The sequence below is a fragment of the Anomaloglossus baeobatrachus genome, chromosome 7, assembly GCF_048569485.1.
Source record: "Anomaloglossus baeobatrachus isolate aAnoBae1 chromosome 7, aAnoBae1.hap1, whole genome shotgun sequence".
Classification (NCBI taxonomy): Eukaryota; Metazoa; Chordata; class Amphibia; order Anura; family Aromobatidae; genus Anomaloglossus; species Anomaloglossus baeobatrachus.
The window spans coordinates 227,816,633-227,839,563 of NC_134359.1; the positions used below are offsets into that span (position 1 = coordinate 227,816,633).

Sequence of the window (22,931 nt, forward strand, 5' to 3'; positions counted from 1 at the left end):
ATATCGTTGTGTGTAAATGGGCCTTTACTCCTTCCTCCAGGAACACCATGACTTGGACCTTCATAGCTCCTTTACATGATGCCAACCATGGGGTCACCAGCCAATTCCTTTAAACTCTCAGGGACATTACTGAAGAAGGTGACCCTGCTGGTCTCTAGAGGGAGCTGAAGGAAATCTGATAAAAGATGGTTGAGTATTTTCCAATTAAGCGAGGATGGCACCATGCATGGATTGCGTCCTAAAACCTCTTTCCATAGGCAATTGCTATAACCCGCCAGGTTCCCTTTAAGGCTATGTGCCCACGGGGACAGTGTCCTGCTGATATATCCACAGGACATTCCGCAGGAGCTCCCAGAAATCCGCAGCACAACTTTGTCTGTTTCCATGCTGCGGTTTATTTGCGGATTGTCTTGCGGGTATGGTGCGGGCATTCTGCATTGAGGATACAGTACCATGGCTTGGGCACTGCATCCTCAATGCAGAACAAGTGCTGAGTGATCGGGTGTTCATACTTACCTCCATCATGCATCACTTCACTTTTCGGCCGTGTCTGTCTACACTGTGCAGGAGAAGGTGGGCGGGCCTGAACTAGCTCCGGCTGTCACATGAACGGAGCTCGTGCAGGCCCCGCCCACCACCTCATGCTCCTGGCTCCACTGTGCTCCTCTGCACTAGAGGAAGTGACTCCGGTGTCTGCTATCAAGGCAGGTAAGTATGGGACCCTGCAGAAAAATCCGCAGGAATAAGTAACATGCAGATTTTTCCGCAGGGAAATCCGCATTATTTCCGCTGCGGATAAAAACGTGGCATAGGCACAGCACTCCCCAAATGGCATAAAAATGGCTGGGGACTCGCTGTACTGCGGATTTTTGAAAAATCCACCGAATTTCCACGAAAATATCGTGGCTAATTCAGCTAATTTTCCGCAGCGTGGGCACATAGCCTAAAAGGTTGTTTTCGGAACTTTGTCAGTAGGGAACACCAGGACATTACAGAAAACATGCTTTCAATCAGACCTCTGAGCACATTACCTCTTTTCGATTCTTGGGTCTGTCTTGTCTTGGGTGGGGAGGAGGAGCAATCTATTTAGACCATCAAGACTGAATATTTGGCTAATGTTCATTTTCAGCTTCACCGTCCTAGTTTTTTCCCGTTTTTGCACGTCTGGCTAGCACACTACCTTGGCAGAAAAAAAAGCCTGGACCCAATTGAGGGTTTTCTTCATACAGCGTAATCTATCACCATGCTCCTGGTGCAAAGTCCAAGACACAGAATGCCATCGTCCAGTTTATAACCACAAAACTCAAATGTAGTGTCATCAATAAGGAAGTGGTGAAGGGGATGGTAACACATTTTAATTTCAAGGCAATCCGAAAATAGTTGAAATAATTGCACTAAATAGATGAAGGTTTCAGAGGAAAATTGCTTTTTACTTCTCACCACCCCCTTAAGCTTGTCATGTTTCTTGGTGTAAATTGATCAGTTTTGGTTTCCTGAAGAACATGGCCTTAAAGGGAATTTATCAGCATTGTTTTTCTAAATAATCTGATAGCACCAAAACATACGTCAAGAAAGCCTGATTCCAGCGATGTATCACTTACTGGGCTTCTTGGCGTAGTTTTTGTAGAATACCTGCTTTCTCTGATGGAGATGTAGCAGAGCGGAGTTAAACTGTATATAACCCGGCCCACACTCCTGATTGGCAGCTCCCTGTGTACACTGTGCATTGTGAGTGAGCTGCTATTAAGTGGTGGAAGTGGAGAGACAGCACTAGGAAGTCACTCGGAGACACAGCAGTGACAGCACCGCTCCTGAAACAAGTGTCACTGAGGATGCTTTGATTATCCCAACATGCACTGGGGTACTCAAAACAAATCGTCTTCAGACCGGAAATAGAAAACAAAATCACAGTAGCTCATCTGTTAGTGAAGTTAGGGATTGGTAGGGAATTTTTAAAACAAGTATATTTAGAAAATGGCTTATATTATGGAAATAAATAGGAAGTTAGGAGAAAAATGTTTTGCTTTTAGACCACCCCTTTAAATCTTTTGCAACCGCTGACGGGTTTTTCTCCAGGATTGCCCTGTATTTAACTCCATCTTCCCATCAACTCTGAGCAGCTTTCCTGCCTCTGCTGAAGAAAAGCCTCCCCACAGTATGATGCTGCCACCACAATGTTTGACAGTGGGGATGGTGATTTCAGGGTGATGTGCAGTGTTAATATTCCACCATATGTAGTATCTTGCATTTAGCTCAAAAAGTTCTACTTTGGTCTCATCTGACCAGACCACCTTTTTCCACATGCTCGCTTTGTCCCTTACATGGCTTTTTGCAAACTGCAAATGGGACTTCTTATATGGCTTGCTTTCCAAAAATATTTTTCTTCTTGCTACTCTGTCACAAAGGCTAGAGTTGTGGAGTATACGACTAATAATTGTGTTGTAGACAGATTCCCTCACCTGAGCTGTGGATCTCCGCAGCTCCTCCACACCTGTGGGCCTCTTGGCTACGTCTCTGATTTAGTGCTCTCCTTGCTTGAGATGCCAGTTTAGGTGGACAGCCATGTCTTGGTAAGTTTGCAGTTGTGACGTCCTTCTTCCATTTTTAGATGATTGATTGAACAGTGCTCCGTTAGATGTTCAGAGCTTGGGGTATTTTTTTTTATAACCTAACCCTTCTTTACTCTTCACTACTTAATTCTCTGACCTGACTGGTGTGTTCCTTAGTTTTCAGGATGCTGTTTGCCTTCACACAAGTTTGTTTTAGGGCTTTCAGACTGTAGGAGGCTGAATACAAGGGAACGTCATAATTTTCAGATTTATATTTTTTAAATACTTAAGCGGACTTTACACGCTACGATATATCTAACGAGATGTCGGCGGGGTCACGTCGAAAGTGATGCACATCCGGCATCGTTAGTGATATCGTAGCGTGTGACAGCTATGAACGAGCAGAAATGTTCACCTTCTTGTTCATCGCTGACACGTCACTCATTTTCTAAAAATCGAACGTCCGGTTGTTCATCGTTCCCGGGGCAGCACACATCGCTCCATGTGACACCCCAGGAACGATTAACACAGCTTACCTGCGTCCTGCCGGCAATCCGGAAGGAAGGAGGTGGGCGTGATGTTTACATCCCGCTAATCTCCGCCCCTCCGCTTCTATTGGTCGGCGGCTGTGTGACGTCGCTGTGATGCCGAATGTCCCTCCCCCTTTAGGAAGTGGATGTTCGCCGCCCACAGCGAGGTCGTTTGGAAGTTAAGTGCGTGTTACGGGGGGTTACAGCATTGTGCGACACGGGTGAGAAATTGCCTGTGCCGCACAAACGATGGGGGCGGGTGCGATTGCACGACATATTGAAACATGTAAAGCAGGCTTTTGAAACCCATATATCATTTCCTTTTACACCTTAGCAAGTTGTACTTTGGGTTGGTATATTACATAAAAGCCCGATAAAATATTTAAGTTTGTGGCTCTAACAAAAGTGAAAAAAAAATCATTGTATACAACTACTTTTTCAAGGCACTGTGTATGTATGTGTATATATAATGATAATGTATGTATATTGCGTGTTTATAGACTTTTTTTATTTTTTTCACCACATGGTGGCAGCATTGTTAATTGAAGTTTTGATGTGACACCCTGTACATCTGGCATTAATTGTTCTGTCTCCATTATTTACTCCTAGGCAATTATTTCACACACGGTCCTTGCTGAACTGGAAAAGAGATTACAAATGGCTCCTTTCAAACCTCCTAAAGTTGGTAAGGTTTCAAAACCAGTTGGCTTCTGTCAACTATCTATTAAATTCTTTAACTGGCTTCTGTAAAATAAACAGCATTTTCAATAACCGCGCTCAGGAAGGTTTTAGAAAACCATTAAAGATATTTATAGGACATTAGTGCCATTTTCTCAGAAGAAATCATGTTCTCAACTATTTCAGTAATAAGTTGTTACTTAAATCATTTTGTTGGCGAATTACTTGTAAAAGGATGATTGTATATATAAAGCTCTTTCATAGTTTACGGGGGGATAACTGTTTTGCACATTTTTATATGAAAAAAACCCAAAAAACATTTTAAGTGGTAGTCCAACCTAGTGCCTAAAGGGAATGTTTAATTGTGAAATTTAGTTAACGATAGGTTTTTATATTAAATTTATTTTTAAAATTTCAGAAAATACAGTTAAGTTTAATTATATTCATTCTTCATAACTTTATGTATTTTGAAACCTGTTTATATGCTTTTTACTGCATTGTCCTAGGGTCATATTTTTCTCCTGTGGGATTGTCACTCCCGGTAATACAGGCTGGATGTGAGGTTTGCGTGTATCCAGGTGGCTGCTGTGTTCACTAATCTCATCTTTCAGTGCACAATTTGTGAAATGATTTCTTCTTTTACAGTCTCTCCTCTTCCTTTCATTGACATACTCATGTTGAGTAGTGTCATTTTCTTACCCCCCCATCTTCCCGCAAAGTCTTACTTGGGAGTTCCCATCTTTGCACAGATTCACCTCCCCTGTAGACTGCGGTGTGTCCTACTTTCATCTGTAGCATAGCTTGTGTAATCTACTTTCCCTGTATACTTGCGCCTCTCCACACTCTGATCGGCTCCTCTTTCTACCCCTCCGCTCATGCCTTCTGGCATCTCTAACACGGAGAGAAGGGAGGGGAAAAATAGAGCAAGGCCAGGAGCAGCATACTGTTAGATGTCTGTCACAAGCAGCAGGATCAGTGGTTACATGAAGGAGTAACTTGCTCAACATCAAAAAATTGGTGATAAATTTTATTAAATTTGCTTTTGGAGAGAAAAAATAAAATTTCCATAGGTTTCCTAGCATTTAAAGGGAACCTCTCATCAGATTTGGCCCCTATAAGCTGCAGCCACCACCAGTGAGCCCTTATATACAGGCCAGCCCTATGGGTGTTGCTGCTCTCTGGTCCGGTGCCTCCACTTTGCAGCAATCACAGTCCTCCTTCTGCCCAGCCCAGTATGGATGACGTATCCTACATCCCCATATAGGCTGGCGTTTTGGTCCTGCGCAGGCGTACTTTGATCTGTCCTGCTGAGGGAAGATCAAAGTAGTGTAATATACAGGTGCTAGGAAAGGTTAAAGGGGTGGTTCACCCATATTTTTTTTCTTTGTCGCTCTATTGGGAGACCCAGACAATTGGGTGTATAGCTACTGCCTCCGGAGGCCACACAAAGTATTACACTTAAAAGTGTAAGGCCCCTCCCCTTCTGCCTATACACCCCCCGTGGGATCACGGGCTCCTCAGTTTTCATGCTTTGTGCGAAGGAGGTCAGACATCCACGCATAGCTCCACTGTTTTTGTCAGCAGCAGCTGCTGACTATGTCGGATGGAAGAAAAGTGGGCCCATATAGGGCCCCCAGCATGCTCCCTTCTCACCCCACTCTTGTCGGCGGTGTTTGTTAAGGTTGAGGTATCCATTGCGGGTACGGAGGCTGGAGCCCACATGCTGCTTTCCTTCCCCATCCCCCTCAGGGCTCTGGGTGAAGTGGGATCTTACCGGTCTCCAGGCACTGAGACCGTGCTCCATCCACAGACCCGGAGAACCTGCTGGATATGGAGCTGAGTATCGTCAGGGACAGGGCCCTGCTACATTAAGGTACTCTGTGTCCCCGTACAAATCGCGCACACACACACCAGCATGCTGGGTGTGTTAGTGCGCCGGGGACAACAGCGCGGAGCGCTTGTGCTATTACTCACTGCAGCTTAGCTGAGTGAGTTTATGTATTAGGAACTGTCGCGCCGGCCGCTGCTGGCTGTTTTTACACTGTGGCGCGGCTGGGACTTGTGGTGTGCCGGGGACTTCCGCGCTGGCCGTGCTTATACGACGGCCGCGCTTATAAATCAAGTCCCCGGCTTTTGCGGCCTAGTTTCGTTTCGTTCCCGCCCCCAGGCCTGCCAGTCAGGGGAAGGGCGGGACGCTGTTCAGAACGTCAGCGCCGAGGGCTGGAGTCTGCTTAGCATACTCCAGCCCCCTCACTGGGCACAGTGAGACGCCAGTTTCCCGCACTTTGTCTGGGGCATGCCCACGGCCCGCCCCTCTCCACAGGACGCCGGCAGCCATTCCTGTTTGCAGTCTGAGCTGGAGAAGGGAGACAAGCTCTTGGAGACCCAGACACAGGATTCGGGCGACCACACACCCGCTTTTGAGCGGGCGGTAAGCAGCACCTGAGGTGCTGACCCCACTAGTGCCGAAGTGTTCATTTGTACTTTATGCTTGTATGTTATACATTGCACTGTACGGTCGCTATTCTTGGCTATATACCCTCCTAGATGGTCAAGGGTGCCAAGGCACAGGCTTTCTATGCTGCTTGTACCGCATGTGAGGCTGTTCTACCGGCAGGTTCCACTGAACCCCATTGGGTGCAATGCTCCCCTGTAGCACTTGCTCAGCCGGGGTCTCTGCTAGAGGTGGCCCAAGGAGAACCACCTGTGAACACTGTCCAGGTGACAGGGACGGAGTTTGCAGTTTTTGCTGATAGATTGTCTCTGACTATGACTAAAATCCTAGAGACTTTGCAGTCCAGACCGGTAACTCAGACCATGGGCACTGTTGATTCAATGCTCCCTGGCCCCCCTCATTTGGAACAAATCCGTGCTCCGGGGGGGTCCCATGCATCCCAGGGTGAAGGCTCTGACACGGACGACAGTCCCAGACAGCCTAAGCGAGCTCGCTGGGAGCGGCCCTCGACTTCATCACACTGGTCAGGGTCCCAGCAGGAGGACTCTTTGTATGATGAGGCAGAGGTAGCTGATCAGGATTCTGATCCTGAGATCGCTCTCAATCTGGATACCCCTGATGGTGACGCCATAGTGAATGATCTTATAGCGTCCATCAATGGAATGTTGGATATTTCTCCCTCAGCTCCTCCAGTGGAGGAGTCAGCTTCACAGCAGGAGAAATTCCATTTCAGGTATCCCAAGCGTAAATTGAGTACTTTTCTGGACCACTCTGACTTCAGAGAAGCAGTTCACAAACACCACGCTTATCCAGATAAGCGTTTCTCCAAACGTCTTAAGGATACACGTTATCCCTTTCCCCCTGACGTGGTCAAGTGCTGGACCCAGTGTCCAAAGGTGGATCCTCCAATCTCCAGGCTTGCGACTAGATCCATAGTTGCAGTGGACGATGGGGCTTCACTTAAAGATGCCACTGACAGACAGATGGCGCTCTGGTTGAAATCCATCTATGAAGCTATCGGCGCGTCGTTTGCTCCAGCATTCGCAGCTGTATGGGCACTCCAAGCTATTTCAGCTGGTCTTGCGCAGATTGACACTGTCACACGTACATCTGTTACGCAAGTAGCGTCCTTAACCTCTCAAATGTCTGCATTTGCGTCTTACGCTATTAATGCTGTCCTGGACTCTACGAGCCGTACGGCAGTGGCGTCCGCCAACTCCGTGGTTTTACGCAGAGCCTTGTGGTTAAGGGAATGGAAGGCAGATTCTGCTTCCAAATAAGTGCTTAACCAGTTTGCCATTTTCTGGTGACACTGTTTGGTGAGAGATTGGATGAAATCATTAAACAGTCCAAGGGTAAGGATTCTTCCTTACCCCAGCCCAAACCTAACAAACCCCAACAGAGGAGGGGACAGTCGAGGTTTCGGTCCTTTCGAGGCTCGGGCAGGTCCCAATTCTCCTCGTCCAAAAGGACTCAAAAGGATCGGAGGAGCTCAGATTCTTGGCGGGCTCAGTCACGCCCAAAGAAGGCAGCCGGAGGAACCGCTACCAAGGCGGCTTCCTCATGACTTTCGGCCTCCTCTCTCCGCATCCTCGGTCGGTGGCAGGCTCTCCCGCTTTGGCGACATTTGGCTGCCACAGGTCAAAGACCGTTGGGTGAGAGACATTCTGTCTCACGGGTACAGGATAGAGTTCAGTTCTCGTCCTCCGACTCGATTCTTCAGAACTTCTCCACCTCCCGACCGAGCCGGTGCCCTTCTGCAGGCGGGTGCTCTCTAAAGGCAGAAGGAGTGGTGATCCCTGTTCCTCTTCAGGAGCAAGGTCACGGTTTTTACTCCAATTTGTTGTGGTGCCAAAAAAGGACGGGTCTTTCCGTCCTGTTCTGGACCTAAAACTGCTCAACAAGCATGTGAAAACCAGGCGGTTCCGGATGGAATCCCTCCGCTCCGTCATCGCCTCAATGTCTCAAGGAGATTTCCTAGCATCAATAGACATCATGGATGCTTATCTCCACGTGCCGATTGCTCCAGAGCACCAGCGTTTTTCTACGCTTCGTTATAGGAGACGAACACCTTCAGTTCGTAGCCCTGCCTTTCGGTCTGGCGACAGCCCCACGGGTCTTCACCAAGGTCATGGCAGCAGTAGTAGCAGTCCTGCACTCTCAGGGTCACTCTGTGATCCCTTACTTGGACGATCTACTTGTCAAGGCACCCTCTCAAGAGGCATGCCAACACAGCCTGAACGTTGCACTGGAGACTCTCCAGAGTTTCGGGTGGATCATCAACTTTTCAAAGTCAAATCTGACCCCGACCCAATCGCTAACATATCTTGGCATGGAGTTTCATACTCTCTCAGCGATAGTGATGCTTCCGCTGAACAAACAGCGTTCACTACAGACAGGGGTGCAATCTCTCCTTCAGGGCCAGTCGCACCCCTTGAGACGCCTCATGCACTTCCTAGGGAAGATGGTAGCAGCAATGGAGGCAGTCCCTTTCGCGCAGTTTCATCTGCGTCCACTACAATGGGACATTCTCCGCCAATGGGACGGGAAGTCGACGTCCCTACACAGGAACGTCTCCCTTTCTCAGGCGGCCAAGGATTCTCTTCAGTAGTGGCTTCTTCCCACCTCATTGTCAAAAGGAAAGTCTTTCCTACCCCCATCCTGGGCGGTGGTCACAACGGACGCGAGTCTGTCAGGGTGGGGAGCAGTTTTTCTCCACCACAGGGCTCAAGGTACGTGGACTCAGCAGGAGTCCACCCTTCAGATCAATGTTCTGGAAATCAGGGCAGTGTATCTTGCCCTACAAGCCTTCCAGCAGTGGCTGGAAGGCAAGCAGATCCGAATTTCCACCATATCCACAGTTCACATCCCGGGCGTAGAAAACTGGGAAGCAGATTTTCTCAGTCGCCAGGGCATGGACGCAGGGGAATGGTCTCTTCACCCGGACGTGTTTCAGGAGATCTGTTGCCGCTGGGAGATGCCGGACGTCGACCTAATGGCGTCCCGGCACAACAACAAGGTCCCAACATTCATGGCACGGTCTCAAGATCACAGAGCTCTGGCGGCAGACGCCTTAGTTCAGGATTGGTCGCAGTTTCAACTCCCTTATGTGTTTCCTCCTCTGGCACTGTTGCCCAAAGTGTTACGCAAGATCAGGTCCGACTGCCGCCGCGCCATCCTCGTCGCTCCAGACGGGCCAACGAGGTCGTGGTACCCGGATCTGTGGCATCTCGCGGTAGGCCAACCGTGGGCTCTACCAGACCGACCAGACTTGCTGTCTCAAGGGCCGTTTTTCCATCTGAATTCTGCGGCCCTCAACCTGACGGTGTGGCCATTGAGTCCTGGATCCTAGCATCTGCAGGGTTATCTCAAGAGGTCATTACCACTATGAGACAGGCCAGAAAACCCACATCTGCCAAGATCTACCACAGAACGTGGAAGATATTCTTATCTTGGTGCTCTGCTCAGGGAGTTTCTCCCTGGCCATTTGCCTTGCCTACTTTCTTTCCTTCCTGCAATCCGGTTTGGAAAAAGGTTTGTCGCTCGGCTCCCTTAAGGGACAAATCTCAGCGCTCTCTGTATTTTCTCAGAAGCGCCTAGCAACACTTCCTCAGGTACGCACGTTCCTGCAGGGGGTTTGCCGATTAGTCCCTCCTTACAAACGACTGTTAGAACCCTGTGATTTGAACAGAGTGCTGATGGTTCTTCAGAAACCACCATTCGAGCCTATGAGAGTTTTTTCCCTCTCACGCCTTTCGCAGAAAGTGGTTTTCCTTGTGGCAGTCACTTCACTTCGGAGAGTGTCTGTCCGGGCAGCATTGTCGTGCAAGGCCCCCTTCCCGGTGTCTCACCAGGTCAAGGGGTTCTGCGTCCGGTTCCGGAATTTATCTCTAAGGTGGTTTCCCCCCTTTCATCTCAATCAGGGTATCCCCGTACCCTCTGTTTGTCCTCATCCAGTTCACCAATGTGAAAAGGATTTGCACTTGATTAGATCTGGTGAGAGCACTCAGACTCTACATCTATCGTACGGCGCCCCTGCGCCGCTCGGATGCATTCTTGTCCTTGTCGCTAGCCAGCGTAAAGGGTCGCAGGCTTCCAAATCAAGCCCGGCTCGGTGGATCAAGGAACCAATTCTCGAGCTTATCGTTCTGCGGGGCTTACGGTTCCCTCAGGGCTGAAGGTCCATTCTACCAGAGCTGTGGGTGCGTCCTGGGCTTGAGGCACCAGGCTACGGCTCAGCATGTGTGTCAGGCGGCTACCTGGTCCAGCCTCCACACTTTCACGAAACACTATCAGGTGCATGCCTATGCTTCGGCGGATGCCAGCATAGGCAGACGAGTCCTTCAGGCGGCAGTTGCCCACTTGTAGGAAGGGGCCGTTTTATGGCTCTACTACGAGGTATTATTTACCCACCCAGGGATTGCTTTTGGACATCCCAATTGTCTGGGTCTCCCAATAGAGCGACAAAGAAGAAGGGAATTTTGTTTACTTACCGTAAATTCCTTTTCTTCTAGCTCTAATTGGGAGACCCAGCACCCGCCCCTGTTTTTTTGTATATACATGTTGTTCATGTTGAATGGTTTCAGTTCTCCGATATTCCTTCGGATTGAATTTGCTTTAAACCAGTTTATTGGCTTTCCTCCTTCTTGCTTTTGCACTAAAACTGAGGAGCCCGTGATCCCACGGGGGGTGTATAGGCTGAAGGGGAGGGGCCTTACACTTTTAAGTGTAATACTTTGTGTGGCCTCCGGAGGCAGTAGCTATACACCCAATTGTCTGGGTCTCCCAATTAGAGCTAGAAGAAAAGGAATTTACGGTAAGTAAACAAAATTCCCTTCATTGTCTAGTTCGATATTATATTGAGAAACAATGTTTCTCTCAAATACCTTATGTTGGCAATAGTGCCTGTGATAGATGCTATTGCAGACCGCTGTTCCTCGCTCCGGTGATGTCACGTCAGTGTTTCACCGTTTGTCACAGCGCAGCGCGTCTCCTGCTTGCAGCGTTCTGCTGTGAGGGAGGAGGGAGCAGGGAGCAGATGGGTTGTGACGAGTGGTGCAACACCGCCCACAGCTCAGTGAGTCAGGAAGACTGCAGCCTGCCGCAGGGATGAGACGTGTGCGGAACTTGACGTGACGTCACCGGAGCGGGGAACAGCGGTCTGCAATGGCGCCTCTCACAGGCACTATTGGCAAAATAAGGTATTTGAGAGAAACATTGTTTCTCAATATAATATCGAACTAGACAATAAAAATATGGGTGAACCACCCCTTTAAAGTCTGTCCACACCAGCACACTACAATACTTTGATCTTCCATCAGCAGGGTAGATCAAAGTGCGCCCGCTCAGAAGCTCAATGCCGGCCTGTGTGTCTGACGTAGGACACGTCATCCACCGTGGGCTCGGTAGGAGGAGGACGTTGATCACCGCAAAGAGGCGGCGCCGGATCGGAGCGCAGTGGCACCTGCCGAACCGGACCGCCCTCTAGGTGAATATAATAAGTGTTTGTTATACACAGCAGCCTGGGCTCTTATATACAGCATTTCAGAATGCTGTATATAAGAGCACACTGGTGGTGGCCACAGCTTGTAGGAGACAAGTCTGGTGACAGGTTCCCTTCAATACAAAATACTTATGTAATACTATTACATTTATGGAAAGTACTTTCATTTACACAGTGAAATTTGTATTCTTTAGTTTTCTGACAACGCAGCAATTCTGATCCACCAACTTAATAAAGTTCTTGTCCCTTCCTCAGAGAGTGCTGAAGGTTTCCCAAGTTATGATACTAGCATAGGACAACTTCATGAAGCTGGATATGATGCCTACATCACAGGACTGTGCTTCATTTCTATGGCAGACTATCTAGGTAAACTTGCTGAATGTTTATTGGCCTGTACTGTGCCTATACTTGGTGCTTAGGCTTTAATTTTTTTTGTTTTGTCCCAACAGGTACATTTTTGAGCCCACCGCAAACTCATGTCACAATTCAGTCTGATGTGATTACCCCTTTCTTTAACAAGTAAGTCATTTGCCATGGACTCTGTGATCGCTGAGACTATGGTGGGAGCAGGACCTGCTTTGTCATATAAGACCCAATCCGCTCTGCTTCCAGGAGGCTGAATTTTCCATGTAGCTGGGGCAAATACAGCAGCCCCAGTTACAGGTGAAATCAGCAATATAAATAATGCGATATGTACATATGCCCTCAATTGCGTGCATAAAGTGTAAAAACTGTAGTCATCTTGCATTTTGTTCTAATTAACTGGTTGCTGTGTCCCTCTATGACAAGTCACATGACATATAGGCTGCCAGTCAAGCAGAGGTAGGCGAAGCATGAACTGGAGTGACAGAGGCTTCTGATCTACCATAGCTCTTCAGCCTAATTTGTTCCTCCATTATGGAGAAATCCACAATTGAATTGATATGTAAATGAGGCTGAAGAGCTATAGTAGATCTGAAGCCTCTGTCACTCCAGCTCAATCCTCACCTCCCCATGCTTGACTGACAGCCTCAGTTCCGTGTGACTTTAGGCAAAAGGAGCCGTCAGTCAAGAAGAATAAAGTGGCACTAGGCAGGAAATAGAGCTGGAGTGACAGAGGCTTTAGATCTACATGAGATCTTCAGCCTCATTTGCATATCAGTTCAAAAGCTGATTTCTCAGTAACAGAGGAGCGGACTGGCCATGTAAAGATATTGCTTTGTGTTTTTTGAAAGAGCTACATGTGCATATAACTGATTTAGGTGATGAAATTATGCCGACAGATTCTTTTTAAAGGGAACCAATCACCAGTATTTTTGTATATAACCTAAAGCCAGTGCTATACTGGCACTATCAGGCTGAGTCTATACATACCTGTAGTGGGCAGCTCAGATGTTTAGGCTTTCAAATAAAGTGAAGTTTGTAAAATGAGCAGCTTCTTGAGTGAGAGTTGCACTGGAGCAGATCATATATTCATAGTTATCCCCTCCCCCTGTTAGAATTAGCATAAGTATTATACAAACGACTCACTGTCTAGTAGGACCTGTGGTGAGGTCATACCCATGTGACCAGAAGGGGCGGGGCCTCAGCCGCCAAAGCTAGATACCAGGTCACATGGGTATGACCTCACACAGGTCCTGCAAGAGACAAAGTGAATAATTTGTATAATACTTATGCTAATTCTAACAGGGGGAAGGGATAACTATGAATATATGATCTGCTCCAGTGCAACTGTCACTCAAGAAGCAGCTCATTTTACAAAATTCACTTTCTTGGATTTCAAAACCTAAACAGCCGAGGTGCCCCCTACAGGTATGTATAGAATCAGCCTGATACTGCCAGTATAGCACTGGCTTTAGCTTATATGCTAAAATCCTGGTGATAGATTTCCTTTAAAGGGAACCAATCATCAGGTTTTAGCTATGCAAGCTGAAGATGGTATGCTGCAAGGGTTAAAACATAGAATTCAGGGATGCCTGTCTTATCAAGGTCCGATCTGTTGTTTTCCTGGAATTTAAGCAGTAGGACTTTTCATTGCTTGGACTACAATATCACTCAAACTGCAGTCCTACATGCCCTCCTCTGATGACACCTCACTCTCAATGTACAATGTCTATAAAGAGCCTGGTGTGGACGGGGGCAGATCTCGAAGTTCTACTATATGTTAAATCTGATGTATGTAAAGCGCTGTGGAATTAATTTCCCTATATAAATGAATAAATATAATATCTAAACCTTCTGATTGTATCAGAACGGCTGCTCCCAATAATCTAAGTGATACATCATTGGATTCAGGATCTCCTTTCCTACATCATGCTGCTCTCAAATGAGGAAGCAAAACCCTGCTGACCGATTCCCTTTAAGTGATGACCTTATCTGGGAACTGTCATGGCGAGCATGTTGTTTTTTACTCTTTAGAGACCCTTTTTCTACTATTTCTACAATGGCTGTAGCTAATGTGGCTTATTTATAATAAAGCATCACTAATAGACGACAATATTCCAAATACATAAAAATCACACGTTTTAATGAGTCTCCTCAGTAATATATAATTAGCTTTATATTGCTTGAGCTGCAGATGTCCCTTCAATAGCAAAAAAAAATATATATTTTTATTCACTTTTTTTAATACAGGTCTGTATAGGTGATGTCTGCATTTGCAGGGGTTTATTTATTGCATCCATTTAAAAAGACTAAAAAACAAATTCCCTAAATGAATAGAGCTTGTTTCCTGCGGAGCTGTGCGCAGGTTTCGAGACCGATCTGACCGGGAGGTGCCTTAGGTCCATGATTTTCAGCTGTCGGAAGTCCCTTAGCTGCGCGTTTATTTGGAGGAGGGAGGCTCGCAGAAGCTGAGAGGTGCATTTGTATGGTGATAAATTTTCCCTCCCGCTGGGCCACGGAGTGCTGAAATGATTATAGAGGCCACAATTTGAGTTATGCGTGAAATAAATGTTTTCGAGTTCATGGCATGTCTTTGGCTGCGCGAAGTTGGTTTAACTGCTTCCTCGTAAATTAGCGCGGGGTCCGTATAGGAGATCCACACAGGCGCGATACAAAGGGTTAGTGTACGACGTGTTGATTTTGGACCCTGTCAGTGTTTATTAGATAGATGGCCGGCCCATAAAGACAGCGTGACTTTGATTCTGTCCACTTGAAATAACACTGGCCGGGAAGAGATAACAAACCTGCACATTTTGTAAAAAAAAAGGAAGAAAAAAAAATCTGGTTAAATACCAAAGTATTGATTTATTTTGAGTAGGAAACTGTGCAAATGTTGTACCTGAAAGACTGTTTTATTTTTCTTAAAAACCGCAGTGTAAATGTTCTTAAGGATTACAGCATTAGCTATGCTTCAGGTCACCCTATACCTTTCCCTGTAAATCCTTAGTCCTATGTACGGCTTTTACCAATCAGCCCGCTTCGTGTGAAGTTGGGTTACAGGGCATCTGTCATGTAGTTTTTTTCATATTAAACCGCCCACAATGTGTTTTACATGCTGCAATCTGCATCACTAACATGGTTTGAAAAAAAAAATCCATGTATTTATCTTAATAAAAGAGTTTTAGGTGAATGTAGTTAATACCTTTAGGGTTCAGTCATAGGGGCGGCACTTTTGCTGGGATTAGTAACTGTCAGTCAAGCTCAGACATCATATTTTTTTTTTTTTTTAGTAGTGCCCCCTATAATGTAATTTATTATACCACAGGTCCTTCACACACACTTCTCTGTTGAGCTCCGCCCATTAGTCACATGATCGTGACATCCCCGAAGTTCTGCACACCACTTCTACAGTGCTGAGCTCCATCCATTACATTCACATGATTGTGACATCACAGGTCCAGCACACCACTTCTACAGTGCTGAGCTGAGCTCTGCCCATTAGTCACATGATCATGACATCACACAGGTCCTGCATTGCACTTCTCCTATGGTGTGCTGAGCTCTGCCCATTACACCCACTTATCCAATGCTGAGCTCTGGAGATCAGCAGCGGAGAAATGGTAGTGCAGGACCTATGTGGTGTTATGATCATGTGACTGTAATGGGCGGAGCTAAGCTCAGCATTGTTAGAATTGGTCTATACAGGACCTGTGTGCTGTCAGGATCATGTGACCGTACTTAGTGGAACTCAGCATAGATCTTAAAGTTCTAAAAGTTAAAAAAAAAAATATATAAATAAATAAAAAGCATACTTGAACTTGACGGACAGTGAATGATCCCTGCAAAAGTACCGCACTGTGACTGATACGACTGATCCCTTCACTTAAGCATATAAACTTTTATAACGATTAATACATGGAAAAAAAAAAATAAAAATATATATATTATAATGTGTGTGTGTGTGTGTATATATATATATATGTGTGTGTGTGTGTGTATATATATATATATATATATATATATATATATATATATATATATATATATATATATATATATATATATATATATATATATATATATATATATATATAATTTTAAGCCATGTTAGTGATTCACATTTGCATCATGTAAAACCCATTTACATTGGCGGTTTCATATAAAAAATCAATGTGACATTTTCCCTTAAGTTAACATTGCGTTTATGGAGCAAGGACACTAATAAGGTAGACCCCCCCCCAGAAATGAGGCACCTTACCACCCCCCCCCCCAACCATAGTAACCCATTGCATAAAGCTCCTTGACCCTCTGCTTGGGATCAGTTGCTGCATGTTCTGGTGCAGTTAAATAAGTTTACTAAGTGGAACAGAAATTTCTTTAGCCGCCTTATTTGACTGCAGATTGTTGAATCCTGACAGTGTGCAATATCCACGCTATCAAGATTCCCCTCCATTGCCAGCTTTAGTGGTCGTCACTAGAAGTATTTTTTGTTTGTGGATATTATTGATTTGTGTGGCTATGGAGGCGGCACAGCAAACATTTGGCACTCACAAGTAATCTTGCTATTTTTTTAATTTCTGGAACTGTAATTTTCTTTAGTCACCGCGTGTCATTTATAACACTGATTTATACTCCATTTTGTAATGTTTGGAAACCTTTTTTAATTTTTTTTTTTCTTTCTTCTGTTGTGACTTTTCAGGCTGTTTTTGATGAGAATTACAGACATTCCTTACCTCAATCTGGACGGTCCAGACTGTAAGTAATATTGTGGGGACGTCTTCGGCCTCTATGTTGTACATACACAATGATTATTTGCGATGTTTAATTAGAAGCACAGTTCAGGGACCGCTGCAGTTGTAAGATTTGGCCAATTGTCCTAAACAGATGGGGACGAAAAGGAACTGCTAAGTTACTAAATATTTGAGCAAGTCTGTGTATTATAGGGACATTTTATTGATTGGATTCTCCAGTTAATCAGAGTATCTGGACAGATCTTTCAGGTTTTGAGCCTCGCGTTCCCTTTAATTGACTGTTCCAAACTGGCAGCGTACGGATGGCATCAATGTGCTGTCAGTTACATTTACAGACCCATTCATTAATCTGCAAATAGACTTGTAGAAAGAACTATATACTGCCTGTGTGCTATTGGATAAAACACCAAAACTATGGATGGCACAGGTACAATGAGAATGGACGTGTAGTGGACACCTAAGCATAAATAGTCTCTGTGTACTTAAAGGCACATTCAGACCTTTCATTCACATTCAGATCTTTGATCTTTGCTCGGACTGGCCATGGCTCTCCTGATTTGAGCAGTGAAGGTGTAAGGGCTCGCTCTCGGGAATATTTCCATGCTCAGAAGAAAAACAATTCAATTAATGAATGTATACACTTTCAGCACTGGAGATATGATAATTGAAGAAGATGCAGTCAAAGTAAATTTAATTGATTCACCCACAAAGTGATCACAGATATTGTCCCAACGTATGCTGTGATATGCGGTTGCGGATATGTGGTGTGGTCTCCCCAACATATCTGCGACCACATGGACATTTAATGAAAGATATTATTTACTACTTTTCCTTAGGATGGGTCATCCGTGTCTTATCGCCCGGGATCCGACACCTGGCACCCCCGCCGATCAGCTGTTCTTGGTATCTGAAGGCAATGCTCAGTTCTGTTGCTGCCTCGTCTTCGGATAGTGGTCGAGGCCGGCTACTGCTCATCAACCTTAAATTGATTTGAATGGGAGGCAGATGTGCAGTGCCAAGCCGCGGCCTCGATCAGCAGACGGGACAGCTCCGGAACTGAGCATTTCCGGCTACCTGCTGCCACTGCTGACACCAAAAATAGCTGGACCCCGGCCAATCAGACATTGATGACCTATCTGAAGAATAGGCCATCGATGTAAATGTAGTGGACAACACGGCAAAAGAATCTAGCTCTTCAGATGAAAAAGACTTCAGGTTTATTTCAACATGCAGGCAAAACAGATAGCATGACCAGCGCTACGCGTTTCAGGTGAAAAGAATCACCCTTAATCATGATTTTGGATAATTTTGGCTCGTCGAAGTGCCTCTCCGTGCTCCAGGGAAGATGCTAAAAGGAGAGGGTGCATACACGGTGAGCTGAATATCATATATGTAGTGGACAACCTCTTTAAATTTATCACAAAAGAAGAATTGTACGTAAAAAACTTTATCTGGGAAACGTTTTTGTCCAATCTCGGATGTATAAAGAGTTCGCCTTTGATTATATGTGACCATTGTAAACACTGAAGACAGGGGAATGTGCCTCTATTTTTTTTTAGTAGTCAGGTTTCTTTGTGTATACTGTGGTTTTTTTAAAGCCTAGATTGGCCCGTATCAATGAGTAACTCAAATTTTCGTGTCTTACTGCAAATGAGAGGTGGATTTTATGTTCCCAAGTTGAAGTTATACACCTTCAATAACTTGAGCATTGCAGCCTCATAGAGATATATAAGGCTATGACGTTTGGGTATACCTGCAGTCAATTTGTGCATTGCGGATGTCTGAATGTGTGTGAACTGAGTATAAAAACCAGAAAAGTTCCAATATATGTATTAACCTCTCTACTGAACTTTTCCTGCAGTAGGTCAAATTAATCTTTCCATCTTCTGCTCACCTGTGCTTCGATTCTCGTGGGAATCAAAGAGGTTGTCCCCTACTTTTACATTGATGGCCTATCCTTAGGATAGGTAAATGTCAGGTTGGCTGGGGTCTGACACCCTACACACCCACCCATCAGCTGTTCTTGGTGTGGTGGCATCAGGTGGGCGGAAATGCTCAGTTCCCAAGCTGCTCCGTTTGCTGCCGCGGACAAGTACTGCGCATCCACCTACTATTCAGATCAATAGGAGGCAGATGTGCAATACCTGGCCGCTATCAGAAGACGACGCAACTCCGGACTGAGCATTTCCGGTTGCATGCTGCGAGCACAGAGAACAGCTGATTGGTGGGGTGTTGGATCCCAGCTGATCTGACATTGATGACCTATCCTAAGGGGTACTTTGCACACTACAACATCGCTAGCCGATTGTAGCGATGCCGAGCGCGATAGTACCCGCCCCCGTCGCAGATGCGATATCTTGTGATAGCTGCCGTAGTAAACATTATCGCTACGGCAGCTTCACACGCCCTTACCTGCCCTGCGACGTTGCTCTGGCCGGCAACCCGCCTCCTTCCTAAGGGGCGGTTCGTGCAGCGTCACAGCGACGTCACCCGGCAGGCGGCCAATAGAAGCGGAGGGGCGGAGATGAGCGGGACGTAAACATCCCGCCCACCTCCTTCCTTCCTCATTGCGGGCGGGACGCAGGTAGATGTTCATCGCTCTGCGGCTTCATACACAGCAATGTGCGCTGCCGCAGGAACGAGGAACAACATCGTACCTGTCGCTGCAGCGAAATTATGGAAATGACCGACGCTACACAGATCACCGATTTTCAACGCTTTTGCGATCGTTTATCGTTGTTTCTAGGCTTTACATGTTGCGATGTCGTTACTGGCGCCGGATGTGCGTCACTTTCGATTTGACCCCAAGGAGATTGCAGTAGCGATGTCTCAATGTGCAAAGTACCCCTAAGGCTAGGCGATCAGTGTAAAAGTAGGGGACAACCTCTTTAATTCCCACAAGAATCCGAGCACAGGTGACGAGAAGATGGAGAGATTAATTTCTCCATTGTCCGTCTCTGCGTATATTGGATGTCCTCCTAGTGTTATCCGATGTTTTGCGCACACACCCATTGACTTGAATGGATGTGAGCCTTCCGGGATACGCTGCCAAGCGAATTATTTTTCATGTATGTCTCCGTATGAGAAAATAAAACGCTTGTCAGCACTGTCCCATAGTATAAAATTGGGCTGAGGACTATCCGATAAAAGTTTGGGTAGCCCCTCTGTGAGTTGTATGCTATAACTATACGCTACTGTGAGCAAATGCTTTACCGGATGACATGTCCTCTTTTGACTGGGGAAGAAAGCAGAGGACACTACTGTTTCCTATACTGTGGCCCTATTGCGGGCAGTTACCACTTCATCCATCAAGATTGTGACCACTGGGATGTATGCCTCATGACAGTAGGTGCAAAAACGATGTGCACTTAATAAGTAGGTAAACTGCAAAATGTAAAGTGATGACAAGTAGCAGCTAGTGAGGGAGCCACACCTCAGCGTTCTTTATAAAAAATGTCTGCAGGAGACAACAAGCAGAGTACAGATGATATCTGCACATCAATGCAATCTAAATCCTCCGGGCTCTCTGCATCCAGCATTTATGGAGCGTTACTTTGAGTAATGATTGTGTGCTGCGTCGCCAACTTTAATTAAGTCACAACTGCTTTCTGATTTAGTTTATCTGGCTTTTTGGGTATAATTTGGTGATAATATGGACTTCTCTGTGTCCTAATGTTCCAGCTTTCTAATTCTCTGCTCACATGTCCAGTAATCCTGAGACTGATCCAGTAATTGGTTACAATAGACAGCATTTTTAGAGCGTATTTTTAACATTTTCAAACGGATCCTTTGTAAAATGATATCCCTTTCGTGAACCAGTTTTATCTGTTTTTAATGGATCCGTTAAGTCCAACTGTAGGTGCGCATGTGCAGTGAATATGACAGGATCCATTAACTGAATGCATAATGGTTGGATTCTTAGCGGATCCGTTTTCCATACACTTACATTATACATTACCGGATTCTTTTTATACAACCGTTTTGTTGGCTGGACAAGAAAAGTTGTGCACACAACCCAACCTGGCAATCAATATGTATTAAAGAAGTTGTCCAGTTACCAAAACCGATTTTTTTTTTTTTTCTGATAAATCTTGCTAATATGTGCCCCTCAACACATCTATTATGTTTTTTCAGCAAAATTAGCTTTTATTGTGCACTAGCAGCACACGGTCATTGCTGGCTCCAGCTCTGATGGGGTTAATCTCTCCTCCGACTTCCTGTGTTCAGTTCCTACAAGTCCCAGAATTCTTTGTGGCTCTAGGGCGGTGTCTGGCTTATCTAACACACCCATTGTGTCTAATACACCCACTCTGCTCCCACCCAAACCCTCCTCCCTGCCTCTTCCCTGTGGATGCACTGAGATCAATCACACAGAGAGCAGCTCTACACAGCCAGAGGAAGAAAGTGTGTGTGCGTATATACAGTGTGTGCGTATATACAGTGTGTGCGTATATACAGTGTGTGCGTATATACAGTGTGTGCGTATATACAGTGTGTGCGTATATACAGTGTGTGCGTATATACAGTGTGTGTGTGTATATACAGTGTGTGTATATACAGTGTGTGTGTATATACAGTGTGTGTGTATATACAGTGTGTGTGTGTATATACAGTGTGTGTGTATATACAGTGTGTGTGTATATACAGTGTGTGTGTGTATATACAGTGTGTGTGTGTATATACAGTGTGTGTGTGTATATACAGTGTGTGTGTGTATATACAGTGTGTGTGTGTATATACAGTGTGTGTGTGTATATACAGTGTGTGTGTGTATATACAGTGTGTGTGTGTATATACAGTGTGTGTGTGTATATAGTGTGTGTATATACAGTGTGTGTATATACAGTGTGTGTGTATATACAGTGTGTGTGTATATACAGTGTGTGTGTATATACAGTGTGTGTGTGTATATACAGTGTGTGTGTGTATATACAGTGTGTGTGTGTGTGTATATACAGTGTGTGTGTGTATATACAGTGTGTGTATATACAGTGTGTGTGTGTGTATATACAGTGTGTGTGTGTGTATATACAGTGTGTGTGTGTGTGTGTATATACAGTGTGTGTGTGTGTATATACAGTGTGTGTGTGTGTATATACAGTGTGTGTGTGTGTGTGTATGTCATACTCACCTGTCTGCAGGGTCCCGGTGCCATGCCTGCTTCCAGCCCTTGTCCCGTCGCTCTGGCTGTGTGCAGTCTCCCCGGGGCACGTACGAAGCTTGCAGGACCTGGCCGTGGATCACCTGATGCAGTCACCTGACGCATCAGCTGATCGATTCTCGTGGTGTCGCCGGCTTTTTCGCGCCCGGCCGTCTATCAGCTGATCCTGCCGTCAGGGGACTTCATCAGCTGATTACCGGCAGCTCCTTGCAGTGATGGGACAGGATCAGACTCTCATCCGATCGCTGCAGGAGCTGCCGGTAATCAGCACAGACGTGAGTATTTATTTTTTTTTTTTTGCACTGATGCTTCAGCTGATTGTATAATCGGCTTTTATACAATCAGCTGATGTGTCATGTGATTCACGTAGTTTAACCTGACACATCATCTGATCGCTTTGCCTTCCAGCAAACCGATCAGATGATATTGGATCCTGATTGGACGGCGCGGGACCCTAACCCAGGATTACTGCGGAGGGGGGTTTATTTCAATAAAGATGGAGTCACTAATTGTGTTGTGTTTTATTTCTAATAAAAATATTTTTCTGTGTTGTTTTTTTTTTTTTTTATCATTACTAGAAATTCATGGTGGCCATGTCTAATATTGGCGTGACACCATGAATTTCGGGCTTAGGGCCAGCTGATAATATACAGCTAGCCCTAACTCCATTATTACCTAGCTAGCCACCCGGCATCAGGGCAGCTGGAAGAGTTGGATACAGCTCCAGAAGATGGCGCTTCTATGAAAGCGCCATTTTCTGGGGTGGCTGCGGACTGCAATTCGCAGTGGGGGTGCCCAGAAAGCCTGGGCACTCTTCACTGTGGATTCCAATCCCCAGCTGCCTAGTTGTACCCGGCTGGACACTAAAATTAGGCGAAGCTCACGTCATTTTTTTTTTTAAAATGATTTCATGAAATTCATGAAATAATTAAAAAAAAAAA

The 22,931-nt window shown here is 45.6% G+C and overlaps 1 protein-coding gene across 2 annotated transcripts in view; it reads left to right on the top strand.

Annotated features, from left to right (window-relative positions):
• Positions 1-22,931, top strand: part of PARN (poly(A)-specific ribonuclease) — a 242,473-nt gene that overhangs the window by 127,571 nt on the left and 91,971 nt on the right. For both annotated transcript variants that reach the window (XM_075319112.1, XM_075319113.1), the window contains exons 16-19: positions 3,689-3,764; positions 11,971-12,081; positions 12,165-12,234; positions 16,778-16,833. In XM_075319112.1, coding sequence (XP_075175227.1) covers positions 3,689-3,764; positions 11,971-12,081; positions 12,165-12,234; positions 16,778-16,833 — 313 coding nt within the window. The remainder of the gene's footprint in view (positions 1-3,688; positions 3,765-11,970; positions 12,082-12,164; positions 12,235-16,777; positions 16,834-22,931) is intronic.